The sequence below is a fragment of the Agrilus planipennis genome, unplaced genomic scaffold, assembly GCF_000699045.2.
Source record: "Agrilus planipennis isolate EAB-ADULT unplaced genomic scaffold, Apla_2.0 scaffold346, whole genome shotgun sequence".
NCBI lineage: Eukaryota > Metazoa > Arthropoda > Insecta > Coleoptera > Buprestidae > Agrilus > Agrilus planipennis.
Genome location: NW_020439031.1, coordinates 149496 through 162279, shown reverse-complemented (window position 1 = coordinate 162279; position 12784 = coordinate 149496). Strand labels below are relative to the sequence as shown.

Sequence of the window (12784 nt, the reverse complement as noted above, 5' to 3'; positions counted from 1 at the left end):
GTTAATAAAAAAAAAAAAAAACAAAATTATTCCAATTGCAAATGTGATGACGGTGCGATTTGTCAGGCCATTCGGAAAATAGATACAGCTACTAGAGATAAGTTTATGGTGAAAAATCTATATACATATATATATTATACATAGCATATATCGTGTTCGTGTGTAAAATTCCTTTGCGCGGCAGTATTTATTTTTCGAAATTCCTTAATACTAAGGACATGTATTTGTACTTAAATTAATGAATTAAATGTTTTTATTTGTTATGTAGTGGGTAACTTATACATTATTTTGTTTCAACAATTTTGAGAAGACTATAGGAATATTCGACTTCATACTCACAAAAAGATATCGTAGTAGTAGACTCGAAGATGCAAAAAAATCAATGTTTAATGGCTTAATATAATAAATAACCAGTGCTGTGTAGGTTAATGGTAAATTATTTTTCGAATTATTTTCTAAAATCCAAACTTTTTTTTTTTTATTAAGAACACAAGTAGGTACATTTATTCTACTGATTGTTGTAATATATTAAAGTGATACATGTATATTATACAATAATGTTCTTCGACTCTATTGCTGGTATATTTTTGTAACGTTTAACTTTATTTGTATAGATATTCTTAATTGTATTTATTTAATTTTAACAGTTTAAATTGTCTTTTTATTATTCCTGGACTGTGATAAGAGTGTTTCTTAATTTTTCTTTTCCACTCTTTACTAATTATCTACTAATAAAGTCGTTCAATTGTCAGATTTTTTGCTATCTGTCATTAAACCTGAGAAGACAAACAAACTCATGCTTTAGTCAATTTAATTAAATCTTTGTTTCGTACAATAATTTTCATTTTTGTTTCTGTTAATAGAACATTCGCATTTATTTTAATTTAATGGAAAAGAAGACATTACATTAAATATATCGTTGCTAATTATATTAATTATAACAGAATACATAAGTAATTTTATAATGGCACAGTCAGATAATATAAATTCTCAAATATTGAAATATGGTATATGTAGTACACAGAGAAATTAATAGACAAAGGATTACTTTAATAAAAAAGATTCGTCAGTTTGGGTGGCTTTGTCAGCAGTTTCCTTAAATCTTGTAAATGAATTCATTCTGTAGGCTGGTCTCAAGTTTCTAATGGTTGGACGACATCGAATATCTGTTAATTTCATTCTTTTTAGGTAAGGTTCTTGTTCAGAGTTGATATTGCCATCTTCACAATATGAGCGTTTTAATGGATTTGATTTTTTAATTTCAGTTACACCTAAAAGAAGTATAAAAAGGTCCCCAGTATTTGATATTCATTTTACTTTACCATGCGAAGAGAATCCATGAAAAACTGTTTTCACTAAATTAGTCATTGAAGACCATAGGCTATTGGTTTTATTTGCAGTGATGCTAGAATCCTCAGATACAGCAGTTGTGGTAAATCTAGTTTCACAAATTTCAGTTTTCTCTAAAAGGAAAATGATTATACTTTTTTTTGGAAATTTAACTAATTTTGCTACGTACGCGTTCTTTGTACGCAGTATTGGATAATTGAGGACTGGGCAACTGGTTTTCTTGTTCTCATTTCGTCACTAATTTCGTTTATGTTTGTTTCTATTAAGTTTGTACCATCTAGAATGCATTTGTTACATTCTATTTCTTTTATTTTTGGGGTGCATTGCAGATCAATAGTTTTTTTAATGATGTTCACGGCATTGAAGTTATTACCGCTACATGATTTTTCAACTATTAAACAGCAGTTTATTTCACATAGTGGTGTTCTAAACTCGTTTTCGCTATTACTTTTCGATTGTGCCTCGTGTGCAACTTTGCTAGATGTTTCATTTTCCTTAGTATAACTTATTCCAGTTGAGCTAGTTTCAGAAGGACTATTATGATTATTGTTGCATGTGAGAGTTGGAGTTTTACATTGGAAGTGTGCATTATTTTTAAATGTTTCAGAGGGTTCAGGGTTTGAAAGTGGTGTGCGAAATTCGTCAGAATTACGTGAAAACTGTTCGGTGTTATTGGAAGCTGTAACATTTCTTTGAGAACAGTCTTCCTCTCCCAGACGTTGTTCTGACTTGCTTTCTGCAAATTTCTCGTCACAAGATTTAAATAATGACTCATAATTCTTCATATCGTTCTTTTGATCATAATCATTAGTTTTGTGTATTTGTTCTAAAAAGAAATGCAAATAATGACGTTATGAAAATCTATTAATTAATCTACCTGTATGTTTTTCGTTTTGTGATAGTTTAGAATTTCTGTCAGTGTCTAAATTTTGGAAAATATTCTCATTTGTCTCACTTTTTGGTATTGTTAGTGAATGGTCACATTTTTCTGAAAAGAAAGAAGTTATTATAAAACTTGAAAAAGAAGTAAAACTACCTGTTGATGCAGTGCATTGACAGTCCTCTTCTACAATCAAATATTTCACGAGGTCTTTTGTAAATGAACCTTGTCTGTTTTTTTGATATTCTACATTTGGAGTGTCACAGAATGTAACTTTTCTTTTTAATTCTTCCATTTTTTTTGGTTCATCAGTAGTAACGGGAGTAATTCGAGACGTGTTGGCGTTTTCTCTCTCTCGATTATCTAGTGGTGTTAAATCACTAGATATCTTTTCCAAAATATTATTTTCACTTCTCATATTTTGTAATGGAGTACTTGTAGTAGGGTGCACAGTGGTATTTGTTACAGCAAAGTATGCATTACTTGCCATAATAATACTTTTTTGGTAGGGTGTTTGTATTTTCAATGGACTCTGACGATTAATGGGAGTCACAGGATTCATTTCTAATCTGTTGTTGGTAATTCTTAAACATTTAGAGTGAAATTCAGTTTCTGTTAAATTTTCAAATAGTTTTTTACAGAACACGCAAGAGAGAGGTAAATGTTTGTCTTTTATGTGGTGTAATAAACGCCCAGTAACCTTTTTCGAATAAACTTTCCCATGTAAACAGATTTCACACACAGGGTTCACATTATGGAAACTTACTTCGTGCTTTTCACGACAATTTTCGCAACAAAACACTTTTACACAAATGCGACATTTGTTCTAAAAAATTAAAAAGTGTGGGGATAAAATGCGACACGGTTTCTATTTTAACATCAACAAAAAATACCTTTATTAAATCCTTCATGATTAATCATTTATAGTTATAACAAACCACCACAAGTTAATAGAAAAGTTTTTTAGTTGATACTGATAAAAATTCTCCTTGACTAACTGATAAGAAAAGATACATGCTTTTTTGTAAATTATACCTGAACGAAAATGACAACTGTAATCAATTAAACAATTCGTTCAATTTCACCAAAATTATGATTTTAAATAGTTTTTATTATATACCTTGGATAGTCTACAATTTCTTCTTAAATTAAAATTTTGTAGGAAGTATAGTGGGTTACATACTTTAACACGGGAAATTTTCATTAAATCATTTGAGTATTGTAATTTGGGTTGCATATGTTTTTAAAGGTTATAGTATAAAATGTAAACTATGATAATAAACATTCTGGTTTGTAAACACTGTGGTTGTTGAAACCTTTTCGTCTATTAAAGTGTTTATCTAGCTTGGCCTTTTTTAGATTGCAATAAAATGCCAAATATTAACTTTAAAGTAAGATATATGTAATAATTTGTTGCTGTTAAATACTTTCAGATCCGAACAATATGAGTGGAGCTGTGTATGGTGGAGGTTAGTTGATTTCATGTATTAATATTTTTACTGTTTTTAATTAAATAACTGTAATTTTTAGATGAAGTCGGAGCTTTAGTCTTAGATATTGGCCAGAATACAATTAGAGCAGGTTACGGTGGTGAAGACAGCCCTAAGTTAGATATACCATCTGCAGTTGGTACATGGACTGAATCAAATAATGATACAGATGATGTACATTACAAATATAATATTGGTTTAACAGCAATACATGTTAAAAAACCAGGTGAACGATAAATTGTTTAATTTAGTTTCATTTTATATTAATTTTTACATTGTGTTAATAGATATGGAACTGGTTACTCTTTTAAAAGATGGAATGATAGAAAATTGGGATATTTTTGAGAATGTACTTGATTATATCTATAAGCAAGGTTTAGGTGCAATTCCAAGGGATCACCCTATGTTAATCACAGAACCACCAGTAAGAAAAGTTTATAAGTACCTATATTGATAAAATAAATATTTTATTACTTTTTGTTAGTGGATAACTATTCCTAAAAGGGAACAATTAGTTGAAATGATGTTTGAAAAATATAAAGTTCCTGCATTATACTTGGGTAAAAATGCTGCTTTAGCTGCTTTTGCAAATGGTCGTCCAACCTGTTTAGTTGTTGATAGTGGTGCTACTCATACTTCTGCTGTTCCTGTACATGATGGGTAACTGTAGCCAGTTCAAAATCCCATGAGCCTTCACTTGTACAAGAGCTACACTTTATTTCATTCATATTGGTTAATGTTTTTAATAGTTGGAAATGTAAAAATCCATGAACTGACACTGCACATTCTAGGGCCAAGGTTTATGAGATTTTGAACTACTTCTAAGTTTTGGCAATAAAAACTTCCTCTTCTAAACAAAATTAATTTTAGATTTGTGTTAACACAAGCAGTTGTTAAGTCACCTGTAGGGGGTGACTATATAAGTCAACAGTGCAGAAATTATCTGGAAGAGAAAGGAATTGAAATAATTCCTCCTTACATGGTTGCAAGTAAAGAAATCACAAAACCAGATGAAGCCCCTAATTGGCAAAAACGCTCCTCATTACCTAAAGTTACTAAATCATGGCATAATTATATGATTAAAGTAAGTTATTGCAATTTTTAGTTTATACCTTTTCAAACTATATGTTTTTAGGAAGTTATGCAAGACTTCCAAGCTTCAGTTCTTCAAGTGTCTGATAATGTGTATGATGAAGAAGTTGTTAAAAGTATGCCAGCAATACACTATGAATTTCCAAATGGTTTTCATAAGGATTTTGGCGTGGAGCGTTTTAAAATTCCAGAACCACTTTTTAATCCAACTGCAGGGGCCAAAGCTGGAATTCAGCCCATTCTTGGGGTAGGCCCATTAGTTACAACGAGTGTTGGAATGTGTGACATGGATATTAGACCTGTAAATGTTTTTTTTTTTTTTAATTTGATAAATGTTCTGTCATTATTCTTTGTTTCAGGCCATGTATGGTAATGTTGTGGTTACTGGAGGCAATTCAAATCTGCAAGGTTTTACGGAACGGCTTAATCGAGATTTGGCTGCTAAGACTCCACCTGTAAGTCATTTTTGTATTATTTACTAACTTTAATAAGAGAGAGGTGCTGATAAGGTTTAATTTATAGAGCATGCGTTTAAAAGTTTTAAGCGCAGCTGGTGCGGTGGAACGTAAATTTGGGGCTTGGATTGGAGGGTCTATTTTAAGTTCATTGGGCTCTTTTCAACAGCTTTGGATTTCTAAACAAGAGTACGAAGAAGGTGGAAAAGCTATAGCACAATCAAAATGCCCATAGCTTTTTCATCTTAATTTCATTATTTGTTTAAATATTTCCTAAAGACTAGGATTCAAAAATTGACTGAAATATGTTAACAGAAACATAGTACAGAAATTCATTCGGATTTTTGCTTGAGTCTGTACCGTGGTGCCATTAATAAGAGATATTTCCGACTTCTAGTCTTTAGTTAGTTTTTTGTTTTCTGTTTGTCTAATTTTAACACACACCTAGTCTTTTTGTATGTCTAAAATTAATTCTTGGTGCTCCCAATTTATATATGTGTTGTGTGCAATGTTTGTTTTATGTGGGTTTATAATTCAAAATTAATTTATTTCTTATTTGTGTTATACGTTTTTTTTTTTTATGTCGCTGTTAACTTACTTAATACGTACTAATGGCTCAAAAGTTGTGACTGATTTTTATACAACTAGTGTTTGTGTCTACACTATATTGCAAATATTTATGGTGTACCATTATCATACACCTGTATAATTTGAGTGGTTGAAAATTTCGCGAAATTATATTTTATTATTTACATCAAATATAAGTATAGGAAGATAGTAAATGAGATTTAAATAACGATGTGCAGTATTATGTTCTACGCTTATTTTCAAATCTGTAAAGGCTGATTTGTATTTATATTTTTGTCAAATAGATTGTAGGTATGTGATAAAGTAACGTGTTTAACGACAAATTTTATTTTTGATAATGAAAAGGGTTTGAACAAATTTATTTTATGGTTTAACATTAAAGTAACATTTGTACTTATTGGTATTTAAATATAAACAGCAATACATAGAAAACTGATGAAAAATTACATTTAAAACTGAATACAGGCAGTGTTCCTTAAGATAAATAACTGCAATCTATATTTTTACTGCTTTTATTCACTGTTTGCGTTATTTTAATTAAACTTATTAAAGCCTTTAAGCTTTTCATTGTGCCAATATATTATTGAAATAGACTGAATAAAAGGTATGTTTGTTTTATTTGTAACTAAATACTTGTACTTGAATCATACAGTTGATAATCACAGTGAAAGGAATTGTATTAAAATCTTGATGTAGTTTAAATTAGCCTAATCGTTCAGGTTTTGGTAAAGCACATATTTCATTATGGGTTACTATAGCTAATACGCCTGCTAAGGCGATCCCTATAGAATCTGAGAACGTCGTTATACCCATGGCAAAATGCCTTTCCTCTTCTGGTATCTAAAAATATAATTAATACAATTAGTCTTTATAAACGTATCCTGCTATTAGATATGGATGTACCTCTGTAGAGACCCTGTAAAAGGTATTAACATATGCAGCACCTCCTAGAAGACCCTCCCAAAGTGTAATAACCAGCACTATCCAAAACCATGGAGTGTAATAGAATATTACTTCAGTGGTAAAGTATATCACATTTATTAGCTATAATAAATTAAAACCAATTATAAAGAAATGATAAAAAAGTTTAAATTCATATTTACCCCCGAAATACCTAATAAGTTCTTTTTATTCATTTTATTAAGTGCAGCTGGTAAATGTTGTTTACATTTGTTTAATTGTGAAGTAATTCTCGTGGAGGTGTATAATTATGTGATTTATCNAAACTGACCTACAAAAAAGACAAATTAATTAACATGTTTATGTCACATTCATTAGATTACCGTCTTATTCGACAAATGTGGAAAAAATGCCCTTCTTGAAACCATGATGTTAACACGTCAAATGTAAAGCTCTATACAAAGATTTACCTTTAATCAAAAAAAGGATATAAATGGTACATTGTTTGTTGTATTTATATAATAGGATGGTTTATATACTTATGTCGTATCCTATGTAAGATATTCTATCGAGGAATAATTTAGCGTCCCGACGCGACGTCTGATCGAAAGCAATCTGCCGCTGTCGCATCTGCGCACGTCTAAAATTTTACAGTGAAATTCTATTTTAAAATTAGACCTTATCAGATAGGGTATTCAATGATAATTTGTGGCTTTTACAATGTAGTGGCTTTCTATATACTTTTTCTGATAGATTAGAACTGCATAATTTTGAAAATGTTTGATGATGACCGGAACAAGTAATAACAAAAGTCTAATAAGAAATATTTGTAAAATGTATAAACTAAAAAATATATACGTTTTACCAGTTTTTTTGTTAAAATTTTTCGATAATATCATTTTATAATTTAGAGTTTACACTGCATTTTTTAGTTATTAAAGTAAGTTTATGAATTCGAGAAAATTATATAATTAAAACGATCCTTTTAATATTTCAAATTTGTTACAAATTGAGCATTTAAAGCTATAAATTAGATAAATTTTGCCTGCCAAATAGCCTTTGTAAAATTTATAATTAATTTGTTTCTGAGAAATATTTTATAATATTTGAAAACTACTATGGGTCGGTACAATAAATAAAATACAAATGGAAACATTAAATATAGAACTATCATATTTGAGATATCAATTAACTAAAATTGTTTTGACTGTAAATTCTTATTATAACTAAACTGTCTAGCTAGATGGTCTTATTTGATTGAGACATCAAAAAATGGTTTTTGGTGGAATATATAAATTATTTTCAAATTTATTAGCAATATTTGCTAATTCATTCGCAATAACTTTGTGTTCTCTTAAGTTATAAACAAGTTACTTTAAATTAATAACTGTCAATGATTCATCAGCGATATACCGTATCTAGAAACTTTTTACAATAATAAAAGATTGTAATATTTTACACGATGTGTAGGTACTCTTCGTTGTGTGTGAAAATGATGAAAAGTTTGTCGTAATTGTTTCCGACTTAGGTGATAGGATAATTATGAAACAAAACGATGGTTATAATTTAAATAAAAGGATTGCTGCTTTATATTTCAAGAAAAGAGGTTTTTATATTTATTAAATCGCTTTTTTGAAGTCTTATCAGTCTTATGACATATACAGTGTATCTAAAATTAATGCAAATATTATGAAAATGCAGTGGCTGATTACGTTGTAGAAAAAAAGGGTTCAATTTTCAACTACTTTGGAACGTCCTGTTAAAATTTTTTGTTCGAACTGATTTTTGATGAGCTTTGTTACAAGTTAAATCAATTAATTTTGGTTAGGGGCAAAAAAAATGTGTATTTATGGTGGACATATTTTGATAACAAACTAGTTATACTACCTAATTAATTTGTATTACCTAATTAATGGTAAATACAATACCAAGTTAAAAAATACAATGCGTTACCTCTTTTGGTTCCCTCGAGGACCATTTTTTCTTTTACGGAATGTTTTTGATAGGATTTGTATTAATGGAGGGATTCCCCTGTTTGGAATTGATTATTGCCCGAAAGCCAAATAATATACGGCTTTCTGAGCAACAATCAAAACCGTACAGCGTTTATCAACCATTCCCTATTTTTGGCACTCACGAGAGGTCACTTAAATGAACTGATTCTAGTTCAACTGAAATTTTATTTGAACAAAACTATTAGAAAATTTTCTCTTGTAGGGATGGCTCTTAGTAGTTTCGTGATAATAGGTTTACAGCAAGAATTTCCCTTCAGTTTGGTAATTTATACTTGATTTAGTTCATTAGGTGCATGCGTGGTCAAATCTGAATGCATTCATTTAATTTCAGTTGCAATTGCATCCACTGTGCGCAAATGGTAACGCCTTTTTCATTGCTAGTTTCCACCCCTTTAAGAACAATATAAGTACAGTATAATATAATACGTAATTCGTAATTTTCATTATTCATACTATAATTAATTTTATTCACGAAACTTCTATTAACAGTTATAACAGTCGACTTATTTAGTTAGAGTGTGTGGTAATTGTTTTCGCCAAATTAAGTTTCTTAATCTAGATCAAAGAAATGTTGTCGATTTATTACACTATGTTACTCTAAATCATTGTCGTCATCAGATTAATGATAAAAACAGATAGAACGCCAATAAGTTTCAATCAAAGTGATTAGGTACCGCTTCAATAACATTTTACCGATGCAAAAACGATAAAATATCTGTTACTTTCTTATGTGGTCCATTTAAAAAAATGTTTTTTTTTTTTTAATTTTAAATTTCGTTCTTAAAATTATAAACTAAATTTTATGTAGGTAGTTTTTGAACGGTTTTGCTTATCACCTATTGCTTTTTATTATATATAATAGGTAACTATAAAATAAATGCTAATACTTATCGGTATTGCCTATCTTATATGTTTGTACTATTTACAATAATTCAAATACAGATATATGTTGTACTTAATTTCAAAAGTGATGCTAACAAATACAAAATGGTATGAAGGAGCTAGCGAGTCTTCTGTCCTGCTGATAAACTTATGGAGGAAATGTCCAAGCAATATAAAATCCTATTTTTTGGTAAGTCTAATATTTTTATTTAAAACCTATTTAATTATTTATAAATTTGATAGGAAATTGTAACAAGTACGCAAGTTAAACTGTAGATGTCATGATCAGTTCAACAAATTTTATTCAAATGTTTGTGTTGGCAATGGTCAGTAATTTTTTGTTTTAAAATGTTTTGTCTAAAAGTTTAACAAACATGTTTATTCAGTTTAAAAATGGTTGCGTGAAGCTAATATGCAATACGTTCGGGCGTCGTTCTTCAATAATAATTAATTAAAGCAAATTAATATAGTGTCAGTGCATTAATACAAAACAAGTTAGTATTGTCCTGAATCGACCGGCTTCTGTTGTGGTGAGTCTTGAAAATTTAAATTCTAGGTGTTAATTGACTTGTACATTCACATTGTAACCTTTACAAACAGAGTTGAGATTAAAAGATTGTTATTGAAATGGATTGGTTATTACCATTAGTTAACATAGCACCAAAAGGCATTTTGTTTTCATTAAACTTTGATCATTTGTTTGCACGTATGTACCTGTACTTATGATAGAGGTCGAATCAATAATATCGATTTTTTTTGGCTTTCTGCCAAGTGCAGTCTTTACTAGATAGCTTGCGATTATTTAAGAAAGAAGTATGTTGTAGGTAGTACAAACTATTTAGTAAATAGGTATACTTTATGTCTTTAAGCTTGTAACTTATCTAAGCGCCGATTTATATGCAGGTACTGACTGATATCTTTGTCTGGTATGATATTAATAAATAAGTAGAATTAATTCTACTCTGTTAATTCTCTTTTTAAGTTATTAATTAAAGCATACTAATTTTACTTGAGTATAATTTACCTGAAATACAGCCATCAACCAGATTTTTCTTATGTGGATGATATTTACAGATGATCTAGATAAAAATACTCCAAGTTGGTAATCTACTTGTAACCATCGATATTGCGAATTTTTGTCGAGGAATGTGTTTTCGAAGTGAATTAGTTCAAACTGAAATAATATCATACAAAATCATTTCCTTTTTCAGAAATAAACAATAGATGATAAAAGAAATGATTTGTAAGGTAAAAAGAAAGTTTGGCATGTTCATTTTGATGGATTTCATTTAATATCTCGAAGTTTTGATATTTTTTAATATTAAGAAATTCAATTACAACACTTAATTTAATACATACCATTCCTTGATTGATAAAATACTCTAAAAAATAAACCAAGCCCAAGGGAATCATAAACTTAAGTAATTTTGGAATAAAATACACTTTCCTTTTAAAAGATAACTTTTTGACTTTCTTATCACTTTCATCTCCGTCATCCTTTTTATTCAGTTTTGTTGGTTTAGACAGAATAATCCAAAAGCTGAAATAAAATATTCGATAACAATTGTTCATATATTTTTATAAAAACTTTAACGTACCTAATTCCCATAATAACTGGAATGGCTGTCATAGTAAGCAATGCTGTTCTAGTACCTAAAATTTGGAGGGCTACATATGAAAATGCCCCAATTATACCGGCCCCTCCTGTTCCTGATGACCATGTAGAAACCACATTTCTAAATGAAAGACAATTATTCGTATGTAAATTATTATATGTACGTATAAATATAAATTTTGTAATAAATTTAGAGCTATCAAAAGTATTAAGAAAAGGACATTAATTAATTAAAAAGAAAATTTCTTCTTGGTACTTACTTATTATAATTAGTACTGTATTGTAAAAATGTGATTTCTCCAAGTCCAGAGGCCAGGGAGGTTGCAACAACCCCTAATATAGATAGCCATTGCGAATAACTAAAAGCTACTATAAGAAAACCACTAATAGCCAACAGTATACAGATTACTACCCGAACGCTAAAATTTCAATGTTTTTTATTTAATATCTCGAAGTAAAAATTTAGTCATTACTTGACAAAAAAAGGCAGGAAAGGGGCCGTAATTTTAATTAATAGGGACGGCAGGATATCTGCTAACAATATGGCTCCCGTGGACATATAGTTACATTCGCGCTCGGGGTTGTCCGTTGAATTATTCGATGGCTGAAACAAAATTAATTAAAATTGAAATCATGATTACACTTTTATTAAATATAGGGCAAGAATTTTACGTTAGAAAATAGTTATTTATTATTTTTTTTGGAAACAGAAACTATTGAACTTTTAAATAGTCGCACATAATGATTTCGAGTTCTTTAAAAGGTCCTTCAACGTTGATAAAATTATATGAACTATCAGACTACTTGGAAGTCTTTACTTAAAGTGCTTTAGCCTTAATTGTTCATGAAAGGGTTTAATTAAATTTAAATTTACACTATTAAAAGTCTTAACACTTATTCTTATTTTAATAATTAAATCGTAAATTGTTTGTTACCTCTTCTGATTCCTCACTGAGTATATCATTAGCAGCAGTAAGCATGACAACATAGCCATAATTGTTGCAAAGTCCTAACAGCCAGTATGCTACTAATGGTCTCCAAGTAGTTTTAAACTCCGAATTTTTGAATATACTAAATGTTCCTTTCTTGGAAATTTGCGACGATGGCCCTTCGGTTGGCGATGCTTGATGCCTTTGTTGTAATTCGTAATTTTCATTATTCATACTATAATTAATTTTATTCACGAAACTTCTATTAACAGTTATAACAGTCGACTTATTTAGTTAGAGTGTGTGGTAATTGTTTTCGCCAAATTAAGTTTCTTAATCTAGATCAAAGAAATGTTGTCGATTTATTACACTATGTTACTCTAAATCATTGTCGTCATCAGATTAATGATAAAAACAGATAGAACGCCAATAAGTTTCAATCAAAGTGATTAGGTACCGCTTCAATAACATTTTACCGATGCAAAAACGATAAAATATCTGTTACTTTCTTATGTGGTCCATTTAAAAAAATGTTTTTTTTTTTTTAATTTTAAATTTCGTTCTTAAAATTATAAACTAAATTTTATG

The 12784-nt window shown here is 29.4% G+C and overlaps 3 protein-coding genes across 8 annotated transcripts in view; 1 reads left to right on the top strand and 2 right to left on the bottom strand.

The window, feature by feature from the left end:
• Positions 1–902: 902 nt before the first annotated feature.
• Positions 903–3414, bottom strand: LOC108742690. Its single transcript, XM_018477983.1, has 6 exons — positions 3124–3414; positions 2387–3056; positions 2228–2338; positions 1520–2176; positions 1323–1463; positions 903–1271 (listed from the first exon to the last, which is right to left on the bottom strand). The coding sequence occupies exons 1-6, from the start codon at positions 3139–3141 to the stop codon at positions 1045–1047; spliced, it is 1824 nt and encodes a 607-aa protein (XP_018333485.1). The 5' UTR covers positions 3142–3414; the 3' UTR covers positions 903–1044.
• A 105-nt stretch (positions 3415–3519) lies between these two features.
• LOC108742691 (actin-like protein 6B) overlaps positions 3520–12784 on the top strand; it is a 31541-nt gene continuing 22276 nt past the window's right edge. For 4 of the 6 annotated variants that reach the window (XR_003231516.1, XR_003231515.1, XR_003231514.1 and 1 more), the window contains exons 1-7: positions 3520–3699; positions 3761–3946; positions 4008–4144; positions 4205–4380; positions 4591–4804; positions 4856–5113; positions 5172–5267. Coding sequence is in view for 3 of the 6 variants with exons in the window: in XM_025976559.1 (XP_025832344.1) it covers positions 3675–3699; positions 3761–3946; positions 4008–4144; positions 4205–4380; positions 4591–4804; positions 4856–5113; positions 5172–5267 (1092 nt within the window). In the remaining 3 variants the exon portion in view is untranslated. Of the gene's footprint in view, positions 3700–3760; positions 3947–4007; positions 4145–4204; positions 4381–4590; positions 4805–4855; positions 5114–5171; positions 5268–5334; positions 6461–6746; positions 6836–12784 lie in introns of those variants that run through there. The other 2 variants (XM_018477984.2, XM_025976557.1) reach the window with 2 other exon arrangements.
• Positions 6454–12738, bottom strand: LOC108742673 (battenin). Its single transcript, XM_025976556.1, has 8 exons — positions 12203–12738; positions 11741–11871; positions 11528–11686; positions 11251–11388; positions 11012–11192; positions 10677–10826; positions 6759–6899; positions 6454–6695 (listed from the first exon to the last, which is right to left on the bottom strand). The coding sequence occupies exons 1-8, from the start codon at positions 12428–12430 to the stop codon at positions 6558–6560; spliced, it is 1266 nt and encodes a 421-aa protein (XP_025832341.1). The 5' UTR covers positions 12431–12738; the 3' UTR covers positions 6454–6557.